This window comes from Camelus bactrianus, chromosome 13 (genome assembly GCF_048773025.1).
Source record: "Camelus bactrianus isolate YW-2024 breed Bactrian camel chromosome 13, ASM4877302v1, whole genome shotgun sequence".
Classification (NCBI taxonomy): domain Eukaryota; kingdom Metazoa; phylum Chordata; class Mammalia; order Artiodactyla; family Camelidae; genus Camelus; species Camelus bactrianus.
Genome location: NC_133551.1, coordinates 49,342,739 through 49,368,098, shown reverse-complemented (window position 1 = coordinate 49,368,098; position 25,360 = coordinate 49,342,739). Strand labels below are relative to the sequence as shown.

The 25,360-nt window shown below is 50.7% G+C and overlaps 3 protein-coding genes across 7 annotated transcripts in view; 1 reads left to right on the top strand and 2 right to left on the bottom strand.

Annotated features, from left to right (window-relative positions):
* Window positions 1-304: 304 nt before the first annotated feature.
* GUCA2B (guanylate cyclase activator 2B) lies at window positions 305-2,893 on the top strand. The gene is made up of 3 exons (XM_010959783.3): window positions 305-493; window positions 1,632-1,818; window positions 2,607-2,893. The coding sequence occupies exons 1-3, from the start codon at window positions 401-403 to the stop codon at window positions 2,666-2,668; spliced, it is 342 nt and encodes a 113-aa protein (XP_010958085.1). The 5' UTR covers window positions 305-400; the 3' UTR covers window positions 2,669-2,893.
* Window positions 2,894-6,067: 3,174 nt separating this feature from the next.
* On the bottom strand, window positions 6,068-8,067 carry GUCA2A (guanylate cyclase activator 2A). The gene is made up of 3 exons (XM_010959782.3): window positions 7,921-8,067; window positions 6,697-6,886; window positions 6,068-6,327 (listed from the first exon to the last, which is right to left on the bottom strand). Exons 1-3 carry the CDS (start codon window positions 7,993-7,995, stop codon window positions 6,263-6,265), a joined length of 330 nt encoding a protein of 109 aa, XP_010958084.1. The 5' UTR covers window positions 7,996-8,067; the 3' UTR covers window positions 6,068-6,262.
* Window positions 8,068-17,936: 9,869 nt separating this feature from the next.
* The window catches only part of FOXJ3 (forkhead box J3), a 120,934-nt gene continuing 113,510 nt past the window's right edge, over window positions 17,937-25,360 (bottom strand). For all 5 annotated transcript variants that reach the window (XM_045520231.2, XM_074376693.1, XM_074376692.1 and 2 more), the window contains 2 exons: window positions 21,246-21,353; window positions 17,937-20,954 (listed from right to left, as the gene is read on the bottom strand). In XM_045520231.2, coding sequence (XP_045376187.1) covers window positions 20,839-20,954; window positions 21,246-21,353 — 224 coding nt within the window. In that variant the 3' untranslated portion in view covers window positions 17,937-20,838. The remainder of the gene's footprint in view (window positions 20,955-21,245; window positions 21,354-25,360) is intronic.

Genomic DNA, 25,360 nt, shown 5'->3' with positions numbered 1-25,360 from the left:
ACTAGCTCATCACCTGGGACAAGTCACTTTACCTCTGGAGCCTCACATCCCCTGTCTGTGAAATGGTCTCCCTCTTACGCCACCTGCATGGTGTCTTACACACAAGACAGGTGCTTAACACACAGCGTCCTGCCCCCATGTGCTGGGGGCCGCCCTGCCCCCAGCGCCCCCAGCCCCTTTCCTGGGAATGGGCTCTGGGCTTGTCAGAATGCCAGCCAGCTGTCAACCCCACCCTGGCTGGCCAGTTAATGAGTGACCAGGGTGCCAGAGCCTGGCCTATAAAGAGCTGCTAGCCCAGGAAGCAGGGGGAGCCAAGTGGACAGCGGCAGCGGCGGCGGCGGCGGCGGCGGCGGCGGCGGCGGCAGCGGCGGCAGCGGCAGCGGGTTACAGAGGGAGCGAGATGGCCGGCAGGGCAGGGGCCGGGCTCCTGCTGTGTGGGGTCGCAGTGGTCTTCCTGGTGTTGCTGCAGGGCACACAGTCAGTCTACATCCAGGTTTGTTTGTCCCTCCAGCATGCCCTTGGTCTGAAGGGCCCCCAGGGAGAGGCCTGGATGGAGAGGGAGCACTGGGAAATTCACTGAGGAGAGCGCAGGACCAGGGCTCAGCCCAACATGGTCACAGCCCAGGACAGCTGGCGGGTGGGGGCAGCAGGACTGCCCATCAGCGGTGATGGGGATGGGGACAATAAACGGGCGATCATTCAGCACTGCCCTGCAAAGGCCCCTCCCGGTCAGAGGTCCGAGTGTGGAGCACGACGTGGTCCCTGCCCTTGAAAAGCCCAGAACGGGAGGGAGACTTGTTTTGTGCTCCCACAGCTCTCAGTATCACCCCTGTATGGTGGAGGGGGAATGGTCACCAGGACAAGTTTCCCTGGCGGGTAACTCACGCTGACATTGCAGGACGAGCGAGAGGTAGCCAGGCACAGAGGCTGAGGACTGCCGCAGGCAGAGGGCACAGCATATGCAAAGGCCCGGACAGAAGACAGCAGGGGGCCCAGATCTCCTTCTAGGGACTAGAAGGAGTCCGTGGGAGCAGGGCCTGCCTGGGGTGGGGTGGGACGTGCCCGGGCTCCTGGGTGGCACATCCCTGACTCTGGGCAGGGCCTCCTTGGGAAACGGCAAGGGAGTCCTAGGGAGGGGTGTCAGCCTCCCCCACAGCCGTGGCCTTGAAGCCCAGCCGGCTGGACTAGGCATTGCCGTCATTGTGCCCTGTCAGTTCAGTTGCAATCATGCAGTTATCAGGGCTGCCCTGGGTACCAAGCACCAAACGGGAGTGGAGGATGATTGTCTGTTTGTCAGATGAAGCTCAGAGTGGGGAAGAGACAGGCAGCCTGTTGAGGAGAGCTGGGATTTGAACCAGGAGTCCTCCAGTCTCCTCCACACCTAGAACCACTGTGCTCCACAGCCTTGCTCAACCTCATCTCCCGGTTAGCCTGTGGCACACTGGACTGTGAAGGGTCAGACACTGCCTCCCACCTCCCAGCTGGTCTTCCGAGTGTGGCCTCAACGTTCTGACTCCATGAGAACAGGGGACCTCTCTGGGGTCTGGGGAACCCTGGTCTCCTGGCAGTGCCCACTCCTGTCCCTGCTCAGGTTGTGATGCCTTCCCGCTTCCTCCCCCTTCCCCCCCCAGTACCAAGGCTTCCAGGTCCAGCTGAAATCAGTGAAGATGCTGAGCGAACTGGAGGGGCAGGGGATGCCCAGCCCCCGCCTGCAAGCCCAGAGCTTCCAGCCCTCCGTGTGCCACCACCCGGCCCTGCCACTGGATCTCCAGCCCATCTGCGCCTCGGGGGAAGCAGCCAGCATCTTCCAGGCCTTGAGTGAGTGTCCCTACCCCAGCAGAGCTCCCTGCCCCTCATTCTCTCTCCTCCCCATCCCCCCAGCTCCTCTATCTCATGTTGTTTCTGTTAAGCACCCTGTGGCTTTTCACCTAAAACAGGGAGATTCAGGAAATTCAGGATCTGGACTCCAAGTCTGAGCACTGAAAGTCAGGCATGCCAAGAACCCCCTCAGTCCCCGGCAACCCAGTCAGGGCGACCGTCCTCCCTCCAGGACGTCACAGATGGGAGGGAAGGGGCACTGGAAACAGACCGCAGTGCAGTGGGATGATGGGGAAAGCAGAGTAAGGACACAGGAGAGAGACGGCTCACATCTGGGGTGGCATAAGGGGCTCTGAAATGCTTTCAAGAGGAGGTGTCATCTAGGTTGACATGGAGGGATGGCCAGGAGCAGAGCTGGCTGGGAGAATGCAGTGACTAGCTAGGGTTTACTGAGCACCTACCAAGTGCCAGGCCCTGGATCAGCACCTTTGCCTTCAAGCTCTCCTCGCCAGCCCCTGTCAGGCCAACACTGTCTGTTAAGCAGACAGGAAGACTCAGGCACTGAGTTTAAGTGATTCGTCCAGGGACCGCTAGGACAGGACCCGAGACTTGAGCCCCAGCCTCTCACGCTGCTTCTAAACTTCCCTACTCTTAATCCATGAGAAGGATGCCAGCCCCTCCTCAGACCCTCCTGGAAGCAGGCTTTCTCTGGCTGCCCGGTCAGCGGCTCCCTGGACCACAGACGTCTCAGGTTCCGGTTCAGCTGACCAGTTTCCTCCCCTGCCCAGGGACCATCGCTGGCGATGACTGCGAGCTGTGTGTGAATGTCGCCTGTACCGGCTGCGGCTGAGAGGACCCGGGCACCCTGAGCCCACCCTGGACACCTTGTCCCCCAGTCCTCTGCCTTCACAGCCTCCTGCCCCCACCCAGGCTCAGAGGGTCCCCACCACCTCAGTCATCGCCCCCTTCCAGGGCCCAAGCAGCTGGATCAGGCGCAAAGCAGTTGGACCCACAATCGGAGGAGAATTTGGCCCCTGAGGCAGCCCTGCTGCTGAATAAATATTCCCTACCTACACACACAGCCGGGTGTGCATTTGTTCATCCCGGGGCCAGGGCAGGGCTTCTCAGGAAGCTGGGTGGGTTGAGGAGAGTGTTGGACCCATGAGTCAGGAACTTCCCTGGTTTCCTCGCTGGAGGGGTTGATTCATTAAACCCAGTTTCATATCGGAGGAGCGAGGCTCCGGGTGGAAACGAGGCTCCGTGATCACAGAGCTAGGAAGCTGCTGAGCACCCAGATCCCGCAACCCCTCAAGGCCTCCCCCGCTGCAGAGCCAGAGGGAGGAGGGGGCGTGCCCTCCTGTAGGTGGGACTACGGTGGAGCGGTGGAGCGGGTGGAGGGAAGAACCACATGGGGCCCCCTCCTAGAGCCCCCTTGTCAGGGCTGACTCTGCCCAGGCCTGCTGGAGCTCACCCTTACCCCCTTCTCAGCCTCCCCGGGGCTGTCAGGCCAGCTTAAGCCAGGAGACCTTCCTTCTCTCCATCCTCTGGCCCCGAGGAATATTAGTATCCTGACATTTATTGAGCGTTGGCACACCCTGGGCACCATTCTACACAGTTTGCACGTATTAACTACTGTCCAAAGGAGCAGGTACCATTATTATTACCATCTCCACTATACAAATGAGGAGACCCAGGTACTGGGAACCAATCAGTCCAGGATCCCAAGCTCAGCAAAGTGCTGAAGAGGGCTTCTTCCCAGGAAGCCTGGGCCGCAGTCTATGCTCTGAACCATCACACTCCTGCCCCCTGTGACTCCAGGCCCTGGCTGTAGCTGATGGCCCCCCCGGGGGGGACACCCTGCAGGCCCCGCGTTCCCCAAGCAGCTTTCAGTGCTTAACTCAAAGTCAGGCACCATGCTGGGAATTCCTGGGAGAGAGAAGGGCTTTCCCCAGGGTGGGCTCCTCCCCAGAAGGGCTTTCCTCTGGGCAGCCAGAGAGGAGGAAAGCCGGGTGGAAAGGGGCCATCCCCTCTGAACCAGCATCTAGGGCCAAGGCCATGATGAATGCCCCCAGACCAGTTGCCCCTCCTGACTGCCCGGTCCTGCATAGGACTCCTGCAGCCGCCCAGTCTCCCAGGCCGCACACCCCAGAACTCCAGCTCCTTCCTCTCCTCCCCAACAGGCAGGCGAGGCTGGCTAGGGGCCTATGCAATGCCTCCTGTGTCTCTCAGAGCCACTCCCATCCCTCTGTCATCACTACCTCCCCCTCCCCGCACTCCACAAAGCCACCTTCCTCCTTGCCCTGCGTCCTGCAGGCTCTCCATGCCAGGAGCATCACAGCACCGCTCTGATGGTGCCCTTACCCTTCCGTGGCTCCCCAGTGCCACCTCTCAAGTCGAAACTGAGCCCACACACCATCTGGCCTCATCTCCCACCTACCTAGGGAGGAAGCAGTAAAGGGAACTGTCACTCACTGACTGAGCACCTACTATGTGCCAGGCACTAGGCTGAGCCTTCCACACAGAAATAACAATCATAATAATAGCATCGGCAAAGTGCTCACACAGAGACTCGAGGAATTCTGAGTATTACTTCATTTAACCTTCATTCAACCCTATGAAGTAGGGATTCTTGTCATTCCCATTTTACAGATGAGGAAACTGAGGAGACAACAGGCTAAGTAACGTGCCCAAAGTCACACACAGGCTACACCTGGATTCACACCCAGAGAGTTTGGCCCTAGAGCGAGAGCATGAAATGATTCTACCCCACCAGCCATCTCATCAAGTCCCCCTGCAGCCCTGGGAGGCCTGGTGTGTTATCATCCCCATTCTCAGATGAGGAAACCAAGTCTCAGAGAGAGATCCTCGGCCTGTCAATGACACGGCCTGGCTTAAGCCAGGTCCTGTGTGTCTCCCAGGCTACACCTTGTCCAGGCTGAACCATTCTAGTGCCTCAGACCTTCCTAATTCTGTGTCTGCACCAACCCCATCTTCTGGAATGCCCTCTGCCTCCCTCTCTTCACACTTGTTTTGAAATGGCATCCATCTCAATGCAAATCCCAGGAGCTAATGCACGTGCCCCGCCTCCCAACCCCATTCACAAAGTTTAGCATCCAGCACCTCATCCTCTGAATTCTGCAGCCCAGGGAATCCTGCCCAAATCACCCTGTGGTACTTCCCCTCCTGGTCCCTCCCTAGGAAGGCCCCTGGTTCCTCTTCTTTCCTCATTCCCTCTACCTTTGCTAACAAGCCTCTTCCACCCCTGCTTGAATCACTCTCAGGTTGACCCTGGTTTCGTTTCTTCCTTTCTTTCTTTCTAATATTTCTTGAATTGTCTCATGTTGCATATGGCCTGAACTTTACTTGCATTACCCACACATTTACAGGCAAGTTTTCACCGTGCCTGGGAGGCAGATACGATTATTATCCCAGTTTAATAGAGGAGAGGACTGAGGCTCAGAGGGGGAAAGCAACTTTCTTAACATCACACAGTACGTGGAAGACTCCGGCAAGAACGCAAGGCTAGAACAGTGTAGCTCTGCTTGCCCTTGCCTTGTGCTGTACAGGCTGAGCCACCTGGTGGGTCTGGCCTGCTCTGGGGATCAGAGAGACTTCCCCGGTACAGAAGCCCTTACACCCCAGGGAGGCCACCTGGCAGGGGGTGTGGGTGATCAAATTCCCCGGGGAGAAGCACCAGGTGGGGTGGCACACGGACTTCTCCTGGAAGGGTGGGGGAAAACTACACTCTGAGGAGAGGGCACAGGAGCCAAGCCTTGGCACTGAAGCAGAAGTTGATGTGGCCAGGAGTGTGGGAAGAGGGGCAGAGCAGAGGGAAGAGGAGCAGAGGAAATGTTGAGAGCTGTGGCTTGGGGTGTAGGCCCTGGGGGAGGGCAGGAGGGGCCAGATCCTGAGGCACCTTGAAAACTCTTCAATTAGGGGCTGATCTCAGAGCCCCTCAGTGTCTGTGTAGGTCACGCTCACCAGCACCGGCACTCACATGTGGCCTTGTGACCTCAGTGACCCCAAAGAGGAGCAGAGGTTCCACCTCCCCTGCTGGTGATTAGGGGATTCAAATCCCCTCAGTGTCTGTGCGCGGGGACAGCCCCAGGGTGGCGACTTAGCAGGAAGAGTGGGGTCCTCACTTAGCGCACTACATCCTAAGCTGGCCAAGGAGGGCAAGGTCGGTGTCCACAAAGTGGGGTGATGAGTAGACTGACGATGAAAGAAGGAATGAAAGCAACACGAGGAGGACTCTGGAATCTGGTTTATTAGCTGCAGGTGGGGACAGATGGTGGGAAGCGCTGGCAGCTCGGATAGGGGCAGGGGTGGGGCCTCCCCAGGCTGCCCTCTCCTCCCTCCTCCATTTGAAGGCCGGGTAGGTTGAGCTGCAGGGATGGGGAGCCTCTGGCAAAGGAGGGGCAGAAGGCAGCGGTCACTGGCCCTCCTAGCATCCAGCACAGGCAGCGTAGGCACAGATCTCACAAGTGCTGGGGTCCTGGGCGATGGTCTCTGGACAGGAGAGATGAGGCTCCGTGAGAGCAGCTTCTCCTCCCAAAGCCCCTATCCTCCCTTGAACCAGAGTTTGTACAGCCACCACCCGGGAGAACCCTAGGCCTGTTGTCTCTGACCAGTGGGGCTTTCCACCCTGAACCAGGACTCAGGTACCACTCAAGCCAGCCAATCAGAGTGGAGGTTCTACCCAGAAAGGTACTACAGCTGAGACCAGAGGAACCAGGACACATGGCAGAGGGCTTACTAGATCCACCAATCAAAGCCAAGCCTGTCCTCCAAATCCCACCAATCAGAATACACGTCTCTCACAAGGGCCACCAATCAGGGAATTCCCAGGCCCCACCCTTCAGAGAGGAGGCTCCTCACCCAGCCTCTGGAGGATCTCCTGGGCGTTGGGCTCCTTGCAGACAGGCTTGAGTTCTTCGGGGAAATTTGGGGAGCTACAGGCGATGGGAACAGTGGATTGACCCAGATTTCTAGGGTTCCTGGGATCCTGGATCTCCTGGAGGTCCTTGAGCTTCTTCACTGACTCCAGAGAAAAGGCGAACTCTCCATCCTAAGAGAGAAGTGACCAGAGTGTGAGGCCAGGCTGCATCCTGCTCCCTGGCTGCTTCTGCAGGGACTGCCTCCTCTCCAGCCCCAGTGGCCCTCAAGCAGTGTTTGCATCACAGGGGAGCCAAGTGCTCCACTACTGGGCAGTATGAGGTGGTCAGAGCTCCAGCCTTACAGCCAGACACTGGGCTTGAATCCTGGTTTTACTCTGTGGCCATGGACAGGTCATTACACTCTGGGAGCCTTGGTTCTGCATGTTATATGAGAAATGGAGAAAAGCCATGTGAAGTGCTAGGAACACAAGAGGAGCCACTGTGCTGATTTTTAGGGAGAAGCACAGAGCTGAGACAAAGGCCCAGGCGTCCTGGTTCTACGTGACCAGACCCAGGTTGTCTCCATCCCTGCCTGAGAGCAGTGCAGGCTGATTACCTGGCCCCCAGCTCCTGCCTGCTGTCTGGCTGGTGTTTGAGAAGCAATAAAAGGCCTCCCGGGGCCTGTCTGCAATAGCAAGTGGGGGCCCTGCTGGGTACCAGACTGGCCTGTTGTCAGCATCCACACCGGTGGGCACACCCTTCCGTCAGGACCTCCAGGATGTCCAGATGATGCCTGAGACCCAGCCAGTGCTTTGGCTGAGTACAGGACTGAGCTCCTTCACTTCCCAACCATGTGCCCATGGCCAGTTACGGATTCTCTCTGAGGCTCCATTTTCCTCCTCTGAAAAATGGGACTGATAATCCCTTCTTCCCACGGTGATCACAGGGCCGCAGGGAGATACTGGAGGAGGCTGGCCCACTGCCAGCGCCCTGGAAACTGGCTGGTCTCCTGCTGTTCCCACATTGTTATTTCTCTCCCCTTTTCTTTCTCCTCCAGGTTTGAAGATGAAGGCATAAGAGACAGGGCTGAGAAGAGGTCCCTGAGGGAGAGCCAAGCCGTAGACATACCCTCAACTCCAGCCCCAAAGAAGGGGTGCTCTCTCTCAAGGGACAGGGCACTGGGAGCAGAGAGCTGGCTGGGCCAGGGTAGGGACAGAGAACTTACCTTTACGGTGACGCCCCCTGCCAGGGCGGCCCAGGCCCCGAGGAGGCACAGGGCAGAGAGCAGGAAGGTGTTCATGGCAGCAGAGACAGAGAGAGAGGCGTGCCTGGGTCTGGATGCGAGGGGAAAACAGTGGGACTTTTAAAGAGGGCAGGGTTACTGAGTAACCCAGGAGTCTTTGTCAGCATCTCATCTGCTGTCTTGTCAATGCAATACTCATCAGATAAGGCTCGAGACAGCCCTGGCAGATAAGAGATCAATCCAGGGAGGCTGGCAGAGTCCTGGCCCCTCCAGGGGCTCCCACTTTAGCCCACAGCTGGGCTGCGTCCTGCATTCATTCATCAACCACGCATACTCACTGACAATGGCCAGGCGCCCGGCCAGGCACCATGGTGGGGCTGCAGACCCAGCCCTGGAGGAGGGAGGTCTAGGCAGTGCCAATGCAGGATGATGAGGGGAGTGGTGGGCATGGCGAACGGAGGGGCTGCTCACCCCGCCAAGGGGCAGGCAGTTCAGGAAGGCTTCCCAAAGGAGATTGTGCCAGCGCCAAGTTGTAGAGAGTAAGTGGACATTTTCGTAGAGAAAGGACGGAAGGCAGAAGGCAGAAGGCCATCTCTTGCAGAGGATGCTACGTGTGGAACAGCAGAGGGGTGAAATGGGCCTGGACCAACCTGGGAAATGTCTGAGGGAAGGAGGAGGTTGCCAGGGGACCTCGAATGATGAGAGGTGAGATTTCCAAGGCAGGTACAAGGTGTGGCCATTGTGACTTTGAGGAAGGACTCAGCTCTGCCATCCACGGGCCTGGGTTCAAGTCCCACCCACTGCCCTCTTTTGTTGTGTGTGAATTGGAGCAAATTGTTTTCCTTTCTGAATTTCAGTGCCCTTCATGTCCTCTGTGGGGACCAATATAGTAATACGTACCTCATGGGGTTATTTTGAGAATTAAATGAAGTTACAAAAATGCTTACCTCACTGCTAGCATGCAGAAAGCCCTCAGCAAGAGATCATTCCGTTATTATTGCTTTTCTCAACAGCAGTAGCAGCTTCTGGTCCCCCTTGGCCCCTCCAGTGACCACCTGCCCATCCGAGCCGCAGCCTGTCCTCGTCCTGTGCTGGGCCAGCGGTCCTGCCTGTCCTGCAGCCTCAGATCATCCTCGAATGAGCTTCCCCCTCTTCTGGATTCCCTTGCTCCCAGCTTCCCTACCCCAACTAACTCAGCCTGTGCTCCCCCACCCTGGCCTTTCCTGCCAGGCTTCACTCTCCCATTGTCCCTGCCTCTGAATATGCAGTTCCAGCTGCCTGGAAGGCTTTTCTTTGCTTGTTACTAGCTGAACTCCTACTTAACCCTTCAGGCCCAGATAAGTAGCCTCTCTTAGTCCCCACAGAACCAGATACATTCCCCCAGCCAGGATCTTGTCTGTTGCCTCTCTGACCCTGCTCCCCGTGAGGACTGCGCCCTGGCACTGTGTGTGTTCCCGGCGTTCTCCTGTGAGCAGGGCCCCTAGGACTGGAGGAAGGGAAGCCCTGGGAGCTGCAGTGTACTAATCTACAAACCAGTCTGGCTGGAAGCCAGGGCGGCTCCAAAGAAAAGGGTGGGGATGGGAATCCCTGGGTGGGGAGAGTCAACACTGAAGGAGAAATTGGAGGGAACTTCAAAGGGGTTCAGCCCAAGGGAGGGGCAGGAAATGCCTGGTTTACCTGCCCTCCAAGGCCAGTGCTCAAGCGCGTGTATGTGTAAATTGAAGTGTGTGTGTGCAAGGTGTGTGTGTGTATGCTGAGGTCTATGCATCCAGTCCAGCCACCTGGTGGTCCCTACTGGCCAAGAGCTGAGTGGGAGTGAGCAGCAGCGGACGGTTGGGGATGGGATGGGGTATGTTAGGGTGGTGGAGTCCGGGTTGAAGGTGAGGCTGGAATACACATACACATACGGGTAGAACTGATTGCGATTGGGATGGAGGGGAGCACCAGGTACTGCTCAGCAGCATAGCTGAGGTTGGGGCTGGGGTTGGAATTGGGGTTGGGTAACCTGAGCTGGGTAGAGATCAGCCTTAGGTTCCAGTTGGGACTGCGGTTGCGTTAGGGTGAGATGAAGTACCAGATAGTGATAGGAGTTCAACTTAGAATGGGAATTGGGGTTTGGGCTAGGGTTTGGTTTAGGATGGAGCTGAGGTTGGGGGTGGGGTAATCGGCAGGGTTAGTTCAGAAATAGGGGGTGTGGTTAGGGTTGGGTCGATGTGGGGACAGTGACTGACCTGGAGGTTGGTTTGGGGTTAGAGTGGGGTCTTTGTTAGGGAGTCTGCAGCTGAAGTTGGAGGTGTGGCTGAGGTTGGGTTTATGACTGGAGTTGGATCTGGGATTAAGTGTGGGGCTCAGGCTGGACGGGGATTTGGTTTAGCTTTAAGGATGGGGATGGATGGGCTGCTATGGGCTGGAGGAGCCCAGCTTCTGGCTCCCTTTAGTTTTTCAGTCTTTCCCCTCCTAAGGTACAGTAGGACTGGGGAAAAGGGAAGGCGCTTTGGTTCCTGAGGCCTCTCTCTCCCATATCCCCTTAGCCAGGGCTTACCTGGTGCAAAGTGTGTGTGGGGGGGTGCGGGATGACTGAGCTCCACACTGTGGGAAAGAGGAACCGGCTCCTAGGCCTCAGGCTCCGCCCGATCCAGCCCTACCTCTGACATCTGCCCTGGGAATGGGAACCGGCACCCCTCCCTTCCCTGCCACCTCCCTGGCCCAGCCTGGGCCCGGATATGAGTTTAAGCCCCCTCCTTCCCCTCCTGCACTGAAGCTGCTTTACAGGCGTGGGAACAAGACACCCCTGCAGCCCGGCCACCCCTCAGCACGGCAGGGCCCGAGGTCCCCGGCTGTCAGGGCTGCCCTCCGGTCACTGTGAGGATGCTGGCACCTTGGCCTAGCTTGCTGAGCTTCTGCTCTGGGTGACTTCAGCGTGGCTCCAGTGTGCCTGCTAACGTTGGGTCCACTGAGGCCCAGTCCTCCCAACCCGGCCCTGCGTCCCTGCAGGCTGGAAGCCTCAGCTGACCCTAGTGAGAAAGGCCTGAACAGAGCCCAGATTGATCTGTGTGACCACAAAGAGGGTGTGACCCACATTTCATGGCCTCCCCATCTTGCTTGTCAACATGTCCTGGAGGGTGTCGCGTTCCCTGATTCTCCCGAGAGCCCAGAGCACCTGAGGAAGACATCACAGTGTGTGTGAACCTCTCAGCCACTCCGGGAACACGTCAGAAATCACTGTAGGACCTTGTTTTCTGGGGGGTGGGGGTGGGTACACTGAAGCTCAGAGACCCTAAGAGGCTGAGAAACCACGAGTCTCCCAAGGGTGGGGACAGAAGTCCCGCGCACAGTCATCCTGGGCGCCGCTCGGCACGAAGACGCCCAGCCAAGTGCGAGAGGGAGGTGCAGACACAGCGCGGGGCCGCCTCAGCTGGAGGGAGGCACAGCTTTGCAGACTCGTTGCCAGGTGGACTTGGCACCTGCTGCAGTCCCAGAGCTGTAAATTCCAGAACAGAGGCCAGTTCCCACAAGTGCCAAAGAAAAACTTAAACTTCCACTCTGTACATCCTTCCTGCCCTGTCCTCCTGGCCCCAGACTCTCACCTTCAGGGACGGGAAGGGGAGAGGAGCAGCCTCTGAGTCAGGCCCCATGAGATAGGTCAGCAATGCCCATTTTACAGAGGAGGAAACCGAGGGGGGCCCGATGCCATGGAGAAAGTGGAAAACAGAGTTGGAATTTGAAGCCTATTGGCTTGAGTCCAAGTCCAGGCCAGGGTGGAGGGCTGCCTCCCCTCCCCTGGGCCCTGGGGTGGGCAGGATCTTTGCCTTGATGCTCCGGGGGGCAGCTGGGGAGTGGACCGAGGGTGTGTCTGGTTGTTTGCTCAGCAGGGTCATCTCACAACCCCCTGGCCTGGCCGGATCAAGGCTCTGGGCAGGCTCCGTTCACCATCTGCTCCCCGCTCAGCAGGGCAGCAGCTGCCTCCCTGCCACCCCCCGGCCTACTCTGGTCATGGGCCACGGAGACAAGGCTGTTGGGGAAGGAAGGAGACCCATCTGGAGCTCCTGCCCCGTGCCCCAGAGCCCACTGGCTGGAGGGAGGACAGGCCCCGGCCTGGGTTCCCATGGGCCCTGTGGGAAGCACACTGACAGCCAAGAGAGAAGGTCCCTCCAGGGCCTGGCCTGGGAATGCGTGTCAGACGAGGTAGTGTTTGGATTGGGCCTTGATCAATGGGAGGATTTGGACTCACAGAGAAGGAGGCTGGAGGGCAAAAGCCAGGCATCGGGAAGCATGGAGGGGAAAGGAGAGAGGATGGGCTGCAGCAGGCTGCAGAGGGGCCGTGGGCGAGCAGCCAGAGGAGGCTGTAAACAGCAGGCTACGGTGTTCTGCCCCAAAGCCGGTGAGGCTGGGAAGCCAGGGCAGGACCATGGGAAGAGCTGTGACTTAGAAAGCCCGCCGTGGCCCTGGGTGCTGGGAGCGGATTGTCTAGGTGTGGCTGCCACACTGGTCCAGGACAGAGGGGCGTGTTCCCCCCAAACCAGCCGTGCCCGGGAGGGACAGGTGATTGGAAGGATGGGAGGATAGCGGGCAGCAGAATCACTGGGTCTTGGCAGGTGGGAGAGAAGTGAGGGAAGGAGGCAGATGGGGATGGCAGATCAGGCCTTGGGCCCTGCGATGTGCCGGGGCCCATGCTGGCCACCTTCACCTGACTTCTCATGGACGATCTCATCAATACTTTGAGGGAAGAGATTTCATCCCCATTTTACAAATGAGGAAACTGAGGCTAAGAGAGGGCAATGTCTTGCCCAGATGGAATTCTAGTTTCCTCGGACTCCAGAGTCTGGGTTCTTACCATTTCCTAGTGTATTTTTCTGGCCTTTGAGGCCTGCAGGGAACACGCTCAGCCACAGGCCAGCAGCCCACAATGGACCAGTTTCTGGGCTGGCCAGGAAGCTTTGTGGTGGAGGAGGGCAGGAGCAGGTATAGATGGATCTGGGAACCAGTCCAAAGGGCCACAGTAGGGAGGAGCAGTGACAGGACTGAGGCTAGGGATGTGATGAGAAAAAGGGGAGAATTCACCTACATCAACTTGCAGGGCCTAACCCTGACAGCTGGGGATCCAGCTCTATCCCAGGCAAGTGTCTCCGGGACATGGGCCGCTGGGGGAGACTCGAGTGGCTAATAAGGTTAGGAAGGGAGGAGGGAGCCAGAACCTGGGTGAGAAGCCCCCTCCCACACACTCTCTGTCCCGGGAGAACGCTCTCTCCTGTCCGCAGCTCATCATCAACAGGGCACACAGTCACAGTCACACCGGCGACACGATCACATGCCCAGGCCCAGACAGATGAGCACACAGTCACAGACGCACAAGCACACACACGGGACTGGCTCACATACGGTGCCGCATACATGTAAGGCCTCCTGAGCACAGAGTCACATAAGCACCTGCAGGTACCCTGACTTACACACACACCCCCACAGAGGCACACACGCATGCATTCACACACTCTCATACAGAACTAGAGGACTGTTCCCAGGGAGGCCTCAGCCTAAGAGCATCACTCAGGCGTGGGAAGGGTGGGAAGTGTCCTCGGACATCTTTATGGCCATTGTCTGGAACAGGAAGTTGCCTCTCTGATGTTTTGGGGGCTGCGTTGTGAGAGGGGTGGCACACCCCCGGTGACATCAGCTCAGGCCCCATGCTAGGGGCGGGTGGGGTGGGATCGGAGTGGTGACCAGCCCTGAGGGAGGTCAAGGGCAACTGGGGAGAGGTGTGGAAGAGTCCAGAGGCCTCAGTGCCAAGAACAGACTGGAGTGAGGCAGCTCTGGGTTCCCGTCCCCTTGCCAACCTCTCATTGATTGTGACCTTGGGCAGATGACTTCACCTCTCTGAGTGGCAATGTCCAGCAGTAAAAGGCAGATAATGACACCAACCTCCAAGGCAGTTGGGAGTGCTAACTCAGATGATGGCTGTCAAATGCTGGGCAGAGGGCCCACAGATAGTGGCAATAATCATAATGTCAGTGATGGCCATGGGAGCTGGTGTGTGAGTGTGCGGGGGCTCAGAGGCAGGGCTGGGAGGACAAGGTGTGTGGCCAGCCTGGCACAGCCCTCCCCACACCTGCATAATCAGTGTTAGTCCCTAGCATCAGCTGGTCCCAGAAAAGCAGGGTCCCAGGTAGCTCAGGGCTGGGGCTGATGGTGGGGTGACCTTCCCCATCGTCACCTGGGAGTAGGTGGCAGTGGGCCTCACGAGGGCTGGGCCAGGGCAGCCCTGGAGTGGGCCCCGCTAGTATCTTTATTGCTGAGAACCAGAGGGGCTCCTTGGCTCCCTCCAGCAAGACCTGTTTCAGGTGCAGATTCTGAGGTCGGGCCACTGGCGTCCCTAACTGTCTTTAGGAGCACTCAGCTCTGGGGGCTGCCTAGGAGGGGAGCACTGACCAGGTGGTAAAGGAAAACTTCAAAGAATGAAAGACACACAGCTGGCAACCCTGCACCCTCTAGTGGCCATCACTGCTCACTGCGGCCTCGTGGCTTTGTTCTAAGGCCCTGGTTCTTTGCTGGGTCAGGACTTACCGCACAGCACAGTGAAGAGTGCAGATGCTGGATGGCCTGGGTTTGAATTCTCCAGCTTTTGTTATTATCACCTCTATCACTTACACGAGCTGATGACCCAGGGCAGGTGGCTTAATCTCTGTGGCTCAGATTATTCATTTGCCATAGTTTGATAACAATAGCATCTCTCACATAGTCGTTTTGAAGGGTAAATACCATAGCCTGCATCAAGGGCTTGCAGTAAATACCAAGTAACAAGGCACACACGGTGGTTATCCTACTCTGGACTGCCAGGGCCTGCATGGATCAGGGCACAGCTTGAGAGCCGAGGTCCGAGCAGCCCTGACCTGGAGCTGGACTCTGGCTCTGGTGCAGCCACTTACCAAATGTTACATATACATGTTGACTACTGCTTATCACATGGAGGGAGAGTCACAGGGAGGTAAGTCCAAAATCCTTTGGAAGATCCTTTAGGAAGGCACCACGCTGGAGATAAACACACTGTCGTTTCAATAAGCCCAACAATGGCCGTTTTTCCTAATTCTTGGTTACAGGCTGTCTTTGAAGTGGCTGGCTTGCATCCCAGGGCAATGTTGTACAGAACGTGTATTTTTATCCACTGCAATGACACTCAGTGGTGAGATGCTCAGGCAGAGAGGTACCTGGAAGCAGATACCAGTTATGGTCTCTGGTTCAAATCCTCCCATTTCCACTCACCGCAGGGCACACATCCATCACAGGCAGATACTCACTGTCACATTATAATTTCCATTCTCTTTTTGGCCAAGTGTGCATAATTAAATTTGCATGCTTTGATTGAATGCATTCAGGATGCAGCTGTGTTGTGTCTTACCTCTCTGAAGTGGTTTTCTTTTCTGTACAGCATAGCAGTAACTGTAGTAACTACCACAGCATCGGGTTCTTGTGTAGAGCAAGTAAGACTGTGTGCAGGAATTGAAGTATAGCTGATTTACAATGTTGTTAGTTTCTGGTGTATAGCACAGCGATTCAGTTATACATATATATATATATTCTTTTTCATATTTTTTCATTATAGGCCATTACAAGGTATTGAATGTAGTTCCTTGTGCTGTACAGTAGGACCTTGCTGTTTATCTATTTTACATATAGTAGTTTGTATCTGCTAATCCCAAACTCCTAATTTATCCCCCCGTCCCACTTTCCCCTTTGGTAACCAGAAATTTGTTTTCTATGCCTGAGTTTGTTTCTGTTTGTAAACAAGTTTATTTGTATCATTTTTTAGATTTCACATATAAGTGATATCTGTATATTTGTCTTTGTCTGACTTAGTATGATCATCTCTAGGTCCATTCATGTTGCTGCAAATGGCAATATTTCATTCTTTTTTTAGTAGTATTCCAGTGTGCGTGTGTGTGTGTGTGTGTATACACCCACCACCTCTTCTTTATCTATTCATGGACATTTAGGCTGTTTCCATGTCTTGGCTATTGTAAATAGTGCTGCTGTGAACACTGGGGAGCGTGTATCTTTTCGAATTAAGAGTTTTCTCCAGATATACGCCCAGGGGTAAGATTGCTGGATCACATGGTAGCTCTATTTTTAGTTTTTTAAGGAACATCCATACTGTTTTCCATAGTAACTGCACCAATTTACAATCCCACCAACCATGTTGGATGGAGGGTTTTCTTTTAGGAATTTTAAATTCCTGCCAGATAGATGACATTCTCTACTCCTCCTCCAAATTTCCCCTCTTTGAGTGTGTGACTTTGAGCAAGTCACTTTCCTCTCTGGGTCTTAAATGTTCTCAACAACAAAATGTGGGGGTTATATTAGATGGCTTCAAAAGCCCCCTGCAGCTTGAAGCTTTCAAGATAGTTCTGATTCTAGGGCATTCTGATGCAGTCAGCCCATCTAAAAATGCTAACTGATGCTTACATGGCTCTTCCAGGACTGCTTTGTCCAACTTGTAAGGGCACATCTATAAATAGCAGCCCTTTACACACTAACATGGTAAAGCCTTAAGAATTAAACATGCACCTTTATGGTCTTGTTTACTTTTTTGACTTGATCAGCACAAAGTGACCAGATCTAACGGCACCACCTACTACAGTGCTTCAGAGGCACTGATGACCCAATGTGATGGGAGAAAAGCAGAGCTCCTGCAAGTCTCACATACACACACACACACACGCTCAGACTGAGTTACCCCAGATCCTCTAGCAGCCATGAGAACTTAGGTGAGTTAACCTTTCTAAGCCTTAGTTTACCATCTGTAAAATGGTTATAAATAGGTTTTCCTGACAGTGTCCTGTGGGTTGTTAGAAGTAGCGAGAGGTCTTGGGCAAGATCATGGGGTGGGACTGCAGCTTCAAGTCCACCTCTACCAGTGTTGTTGGTCTACCTCTCTGAGCCTGTTTCCCAATCACTCTGGTCAGGACACCACCACTCATACCATAGGAATGTTCGTGCTTGGCTCTTAACTAGCAGCCCATCACTTCTCCCCTTCAACCCCACCTCGTTCCCATGCTAGTCTAGCTTCCATGCCTGGCTTAGAGCAGTGGTATAAATGGAAACACCTCCTCCCATCTGTCTAGGACCCTTTGAAGACTCAAATTGCCCGTGTCCACCCCAAGCCTTTCCTAAGCCAATATCCCAGCCTCAGCATGACTTAACCCCTCACCACCAGAATCTTGCCTTGCCAGGGTGCACCTTCAGAGTCGCCTCCCTGGGCAGTTTCCCTGGGCTGGCTTTGCTACCCGTTCTGGGTAGGTTTGGACCCCTACAGACAGGACTGTGGTTTCTCACCTCTGGATTTCTCAGGGGAAGGCCCAGCACAGTGTGGGCCCAGCAAATGTGAAGAAGTTCCACTTTCACCTTTTGGAAATAGCTCTCAAGGAAGGCAGCCCTGGGGGCGAGACTGGGGCCCAGGGTTGGGGCGGGGACAGGGAACTCCCTTGGAAGTAGTAGAGGATGGTGTAAAAGAGCATGACGCTGGAGTCAAATGATCTGGATTCAAACCTCAGCTCTGCCACCTGCCAACAAAGGGTCTGGGGAAGCCCTAACGGTATAATGGTGTAACACCTCTACATGAGTTGTTCCCACGTGTGAGATGAGGATAACAGTATCTACTTAGCACAGCACCTGGCACATACTGAGTGCTTTTTTTATGTTCCAAGTGCTGTTCACAATGCCTTAATTTACTCCCTCTACAACTCTAGGGGACAGGTATTATTCTCCTCTTTTTATAGGCGCTGTAAATGAGGAAAATGAGGCTCAGAGGGATAAAATTATTTCCCCAAGTTCACAGAGCTAGTGGGATGTTCAATGAACAGCAGCAGTGGCTGTTCGGAGGCCAAATACATGGCACACAGTCTCCCAGACCCCGAGGGATGGCTGACTGCAGGCTTTCTGCATGCGGACTAGCTCCAGTCTTGTTCCCTCAATTGCAGCAAATGACACAGACCAATCAGTGTTGTAAATAGAGTTAACGTAATGTATTTATTTTAAGTGCCATTCATGCATATCACTTCTGGCAGCAACAATCCTAATGACACTTGGAATATTTCTTTACAGCACTAAACAGTTACAAAGAATGGGTGCCATTCATCATAGAGGCAAACTATGAAATCGTGCAATAGCAAAACTGTAGAAACATTAAAACACTGACTGTCCAACAGCAGTACAGAGAGCAGGTTGTGTCTGCACAAAAAGCCAATGCATGTTCATCACATATATACAATAGAGATATGTACACATCACCCTCTGAATGAACAATATCAAAATACTCTATTCCATTTGAAATAATCCCCAGATTGATTCCCTCCCACTTCAAAGGACATCTGAGAGACATGTATTTACAAGAACACACATGAATACGTTTACATTTCAAAAACTGCCACAAATGCCAGTCGGATTATTCTCCTGGACAGAGTACCCCCATTTGATTATATGCAATTATGATTCTTTCCCCTAAAAGTCTTCAGTCAATTTAAGCCCAAGACAGAGCTTGCTCTGCATTAACAACTACCAACTGAGATGGCCACTAGAGGGAAGCTCTGCACCTCACCAGGTAGCCCTGTCTGCCAGGAGCCCACTGAGAAGGCCCGTCCTGGGCTCCAGGCCACATGAATCACAGGAGTGGGAGGGCGTGGGAGGAGGCTCTGCCTCCAGGGCCATTCTTGGTAAGTTTAAATTCACACAAAAATACTGATCACTGCAAATCAGTAAGTGATTGCCAAACGGGAAATTAGCTTCACACAATTGGTAAAATCTTCATCAGTGGTTTCTGCTTGAATCACTCAGTACACGTGACTGCATTCCAATACCCAAACTGTTTAAAGTGCACCATTGCTATCTGTACAATTTAAAGTTTCAAAACAGCTATCGTAGTATCTACAGAAGAGTGACTTGAGCAGACTGCTGAGAGTCACCCCCCTTTTTTTCAGGCTTTTACTCTGTAGGCTGCTGTCTCATCTTGCCTCTGATCCATCTAAGAGGGGCCTGTTGGCTGCCTTTCCAGAATCCTCTGATTTTCACTGATCCGAGGGGCTAGAACTGAGCTTTCTTTTTCATGTCAAGCAGGATCCAAACAACAGGAACATCAAGCCCTTCCTTTCTCCCCAACCTCACCAGCCTGTACCAAGGCTGGCTTCCCAGTGACTCATTCAAGGCAACACTCCATAAAAAACAAACAAACAAAAAAACCCCACACACGTTTGCAAACACTCTCACATACACACAAACAGAAATAAAGATGTCTGTTTAGTTCAAGTAGAGATTACTCAACCACAGAATCACCAAGGGTAATAAAGTGACTTAAGCATGGCTGATAGAGACTAGAGATGCTAAAAAGCAACAAGTGAGCAGCTTTTATTATTCCTTCGTTTTCCCTTTAGAACTGAAAAATATTCTGCTCTCTCTCTCTCTTTTCTTGGTCTAAAGAACCAATTCAAAATCTACTCATTTAAAAAAGCAATCTCATTTCTTTTAGTTTCATTTAGAAAACTAAGACAATCAATCCATGCAAAATAACTGCGATACAATGTAAAACAAAACAAAAAACAACGAATAAAAACTCCTAAGAGGCAGGCTGCATTTCAAAGAAAGGAATCAAACGTCAAACGTCACGCACACACAGACACACAGGACAACAGAAACAGCGGGCTACTCAGTAACTGCACTGGGGACTGAGGCGAGCAAAAGCCACGTGTGGCTCTACCCGCCTTTCCGTGCTTCCTAAATGGAAAGAGAATGAGGGGGAAATCTGCTTTACGAACACTGCCCTGCTGCTCTGTCACCCAAATGAACTCTGATTCAAATTCCAGAAAACCCTACTTGGCTAACAAGTCTCAATCAGCAGGAATGCTAAGGTAGAGAAATACATGCATGTGATAGGAGGAGTAATGATAAAGAGAATGACAGTCTCTCTTTGATTGTCTTGTCTGTAAACTCTTATCAAGAAAAGTAATTCTGTGCTTTCAGACACCACATTTCTCCTTAATGAACCCAAAAGGAGTGGAGCATTCACAAAAGACAGCAATAAATATTAAAATAACACTTTTGAATAATAAATACATAAGTGAATGTGGAGACATTGATCTGTTTAAAAAGCCAAGCAATGAGCAGCTTCTAATCAATCAAACACATTCAGAACTGTCATACAATGCAGATTTAGAAAAGCAGACACTGACAAGGTGCAACACAAACTCTAGAATCCCCCAAGCATCAGAAACCATTCGGTCAGTTCTTTACACTGCTCAGGAACAACATGCCCCTTTGGACTGTTTGGAGGGTATCAAAGTCTGGGTACTCTGACTTACTGAGTAGAACTCAATGCCCACATTTCTGAAAGAGATTAAATAAGGGGAACTGGGCTTTGAAAAAAAATCTATTTCCTTTCAGTTGCCTACACCAGTTAAAAGCATCCTGCAGAAAATAGTCTAACACGGAATAAAAACTCACAGTAACTTCCTTTTCAAGACGTAATAATCCAATTAGAAAAAACTGAAGCCTTTCAGTAATTTTTGTACATGTATTTACACATATGCATCTATAAACTGCTTGCAGCAAAATACGCTCTGTCTGAAAAATCAGTCTGGCACTTGTGGTCAACATCAAATGACACAAATATGCAAAAGCCGTTCAAATCACACAACAGGAGCTACGTAGGGCAGCTGGCAGGGAGACAAACATGTAGTACTTGTCTGAGTCAGATAAAAGCAGTAAGTTATCCAGCTAAAATCTCTTTTGATTGTCTTCAAAAAAATTTCAATAACATTGGTAAAGTGATTAGCAACTTTGTTTTCTCAACTGGATTCTCTTAAACCTTTCCCTTCACTGCACAGAAAGGTGATGCTGGGTCTGGGCCTTGAAAAACAAGCTCTACACAATTGAATCCCAATCAAAGTCATCCTGGATGTCATCTGGAGGCAGAGAGCGCCGCATCTGGAAGGCTTGGGAAGGCATCATGTGCTGCTGGTTCATGGCTCCGTGATGGCCTGGAAGGAAGGAGGCAGGGTCAGCGGTGACTTGGGTAGAGAAGAAGGGAAGAAGTAAATCAGCACACGCTGAGCACTTCCTATATGCCAGACACGCGGTGCACATGCTCGCACGAATCCACCCAGAAGTCTCTACAAGGTGGCTCTTATGAGCCTCATTTTAAAGATATTTTGCATCCCACCCCTTTTAAACAGGGAGTTCACCCCCTCCTGAGGCAGCTTCATTCACTGTTGGGATAGCTAAAAGCCTTTCAATGAATACCAACCGCAACACACCACACCCCAACTTACCTGTGATCGTTGTTCCTGGAGTGCTGAGTGCCTGTGGGATATGAGGATAACCAGGGGGTGGCATCACTGAAGGAGGGAGATTTTGCCTGGAGTCTATGTACAAATTTCCTAATCAGATTGAAAAGAAAGAAGAAAAACATTACCATTAAGTAAAAATAATCAAGCATTAAAATCTTAATAAATAGTTACTAAAATTAAATTAAGCAGGTAAAGAGAAGAAAAGAGGAGGAAAAATCACTCCTTTCAGATGCTAAAACTCTGCCAAAAGGTGGTGCTGGATTTTCAAACATGGTGTGAGCACACCGGTACTAATTCTGGCACTGGTTTTCACTCTCTGGAAGCTTCTGAAGGCAAGTTATGTCTGTTGTAATTGTTACAAACCGCATTACAGTTCAAAAGCATTTTCATACTCATTACTTCATCTGTACCTCCCCCTAAGCCCACGATGAAGGCAAGACAGAGATTACCCCCATTTTATGGATGAGGCAACTTAGCCAGAAGGCTAAGCAGACTTGCCCAAAGACAATCGGTTTGACAGGGCTGGGGCTAAAATTCAGTTCTCCTAACTCATGGGCTCTTTCTACTAATGGTTGTCTCTACTGTCCTGATCTTCTCATCCTCAGAGCAGACCTAACTGTGCCCCAGGAAACTGACTGGAGACACAAAGTGATAGGAAAGGTTTGCACAAGGTAAAAGAAGTATATCAAGCAAAGGCGATTAAAAATGTATTATTTAGAGTGGAGATGGGAGACAGAGATCTCATTTAAATAGCATTTCAGAAGGTTCTTAACATGCTTTCATTGACAGCAGCCATCAAGTACGATAGCTACAGAATGTCAATTACACTGCATCCTAATGCAAAAAGAAAGGGAGGGGAGAAAACATCATGCTCTCTGTCCCCAGTAACCCCTGGAGAAGAACCGGCTCATCCTAACACTGGCTCACACTATACGAACACCTGGAATTCCGGAAAGGCTATTTCCCCTAAGGTATTCTCATGTTTCATAAAAATTACACTTGCATTCTAGCAATGCCATAATCAAACTAAAAAAAGCAATCATTTTCCCAGAGGAAACTAGAAAGGGAGGAAAAATCTTCCTTTTGTATTCAACATAGGGCACACTATCTTCAGCTGCTCGTAAGTTTTCACCTGCTACTGAAAAGTCAGTGTGTCCAAGCCTGAGATGGTCTCAGAGATAATCTAATCCAGCCCTCTCTCTGTTCATGCAGGTAAGGAAATGAGACAAAACTAGGAACAGAATTTAAGACTTCTGACTTCCAACCACTGCTTCCCAAGATGATATGCCTTTTTATAGTAAAGTTTAAAGTCAGAACAGAGCTCTTTGCCAATTCACCATACTGAAGATTCAGGAAGAAAAGAGAAAAAGTTAGACTAAGAAAAGTGGCACTAAGCTACAGATCTAGTATATTTTTGCAGGGGGAAAACCCCTTGCCAAATGCTGATCAGCCTTCACATTCATGGCTGGTGTACCTTTCTAAAGGCTGCTTCAGGCTAGAAGGGTTGCACCACTCTGAGTCACATGGTCATTCATTTACCAATGACTTTCCAGTCTCCATCCTGCAAAATTTTAGCTCTCTAATCCTTAAGAACTCAAGTCATAACCAAGACAAAACCTGATTTTTATTGGAGACTTATCTGTTCTTGTATTTCCTTTTTTTTTTCATTTCTTTTTTTTTTTTTGGCTTAGTAATTCTTATTTTAAGGAGGAGACAGGTAAGAATTAGAGAAGAATTATAGATGTAAACAAAGAATAAATAGATGCCCACATTAAACAAATGACCTTAATATTTTGAAACTGTCACATTCATAACACTTCTACTTTCATGTAGAAATTTTCATTACTCCTCATTTTTTCCCATGTTCTCATTATAGACTGAACAATAGAGTCTACCTGGACTTTTCTAAGCAAGAAATTAACTTCCAATGTGGTTTCCAAAGACTTTGAAATCATATAACATTTATAATGTAGTTATGAGAATTTAAAAATGTATACTGTGCTATATGCCTGAAACTAATAATGCCGTAAATCAACTATACTTCAATAAAAAATCTAATTACACAATGTATTTCTTGAAAGCACTCTTGCCAAAGGACCATTCATTCATTCAAGATGTAGTTATGTGCCAGGCACTGCTCTAGGCACCAGAAATACATAAATGAAAAGACAAACTGTCTGTATTTTTGGAGCTTGTTCTTAGGAGATTGGGAGGGGTGGGAGATAGGAGGGAGGGAGGCAAACAAAGTAAATTAAACAGTATATTATACATGCTATGGAGGAAAATAAAGCAGGGAGGGGGGACAAGGAGTGCTGAACAGTAGGTGCCACCTGAATAGGCTGGTCAGGGAAGGCATCACTTGAGTAGGTGCTTCTTAGGGAAAAACTTGTACAAGGTGAGTATATGAGTCACATGTCTACAGGGGGACGCTCACTCACAAGGGAAATTAGAAAATACTTAGAGATGAATGAAAACAAAAACACAACATGCCAAAACTTACAGGAAACAGCAAAAGCAGTGTTAAGGGGGAAATTTACAGCTATAAAGACTTACATTAAAAAACAAGAAAGACCTCAAATCAACAACCTAACTTTACAACTTAAAGACCTAAAAAAAGAAGAAACCAAACCCAAAGCTAGCAGAAAGAAGGAAATAATAAAGATTAGAGCAGAGACAGAGAACAGAAAAGCATTAGAGAAAAATCTATGAAACCAGAAGTTGGTTCTTTGAAAAGACCAACAAAGTTGACAAACTTTTAACTAAATGGACTAAGAAAAAAAGAAGACTCAAATTATTAAAATGAGAATTGAAAGTGGGGACATTACTACTGATTCTACAGAAATAAAAAGAATTTTAAGAGAGCTCTTTGAACAACTGTACACCAAACTGGACAACCTAGATGAAACAGACAAATTCCTAAAAACACAAAATCAACAAAGACTGAATCATGAAGAAAAAAAATCGGAATAGACCTGTATCTAGCAAGGAGATTGAGTAGGTAATAAAAAAATCTCCTGTACAAAGAAAAGCCCTGGATCTGATGGCTTCTCAGGTGAATTCTACCAAACATTTAAAGAAGAACTAAAACTAAGACCAATATCCCTTATGAATACTGATGCAAAAAAACTCAACAAAATAATAGCAAAATGAATTCAGTATTATATTAGAAGGATTATTTATCCTGACTAAAAGCAGTTCAACATATGAAATCTGATCAGTGTAATACCTCACATTAACAGAATGAAGGGGGGAAAACCCCACATGATCATCTCAATTGATGTAGAAAAGTGTTTGACAAAAGTCAACACCTTTCATGATAAAAACACTCAACAAATTAGGAACAGAAGGAAACTACTTCAACATAATAAAAGCCATGTATAAAAATCCCACAACAAACATCACATTCAATGGTGCAAGACTGAAAGCTTTTCTTCCAAGATCAGGAACAAAGCAAAGATGTCCACTTTCACCACTTCTACTCAACATAATACTGGAAATTCTAACAGTGCGATTAGGCAAGAAAGAGAAAGAAAGGCATCCAAACTGAAAAGAAGTAAATTTATCTCTGTTCACAAATATGATCTTCTATGTAAAAATCCCTTAAGACCACATACACAAAAACTGTTAGAATAAATGAATTCAGCAAAGTGGCAGGGTATAAAGTCAACATGCAAAATTCAGTTCCATTTCTATACACAAACCATAAACAATGTGAAAAGGAAATTACAAAAACAACTCCATTTACAGTGGCATCAACAGGAATAAAATACTTAGGAATTAACTTAATTACAGAGATGAAAAACTTGTACACTGAAAACTATAAAACACTGCTGAAAGAAATTAAAGACACAAATAAAAACATCTCATCATGCACTGCAAGACTTCATATTGTTATGACTTCAAAGCAATCTACAGATTCAATGCGATCCATATCAAAAATCTCAATGACTTTTTCTGTTTTTGCAGAAATAGAAAATCCCCTCTTAAAGTTCATATGGAATCTCAAGGGACCTTAAACAGCCAAAACGAGCCTGAAAAAGAACAACAAAGCTGGAGGACTCACACTTCCTGATTTCTAAACTCACTACAAAGCTCCT

Excerpts from the sequence above, each read along its gene's own strand:
- GUCA2B (XM_010959783.3), top strand. The coding sequence starts at position 401 with ATGGCCGGCAGGGCAGGGGCCGGGCTCCTGCTGTGTGGGGTCGCAGTG. Across the intron at positions 494-1,631 it reads CACAGTCAGTCTACATCCAG|TACCAAGGCTTCCAGGTCCA; the intron begins GTTTGTTTGTCC and ends TTCCCCCCCCAG. Across the intron at positions 1,819-2,606 it reads CAGCATCTTCCAGGCCTTGA|GGACCATCGCTGGCGATGAC; the intron begins GTGAGTGTCCCT and ends TCCCCTGCCCAG.
- GUCA2A (XM_010959782.3), bottom strand. The coding sequence starts at position 7,995 with ATGAACACCTTCCTGCTCTCTGCCCTGTGCCTCCTCGGGGCCTGGGCC. Across the intron at positions 6,887-7,920 it reads CAGGGGGCGTCACCGTAAAG|GATGGAGAGTTCGCCTTTTC; the intron begins GTAAGTTCTCTG and ends CTTCTCTCTTAG. Across the intron at positions 6,328-6,696 it reads GGAGATCCTCCAGAGGCTGG|AGACCATCGCCCAGGACCCC; the intron begins GTGAGGAGCCTC and ends TCTCCTGTCCAG.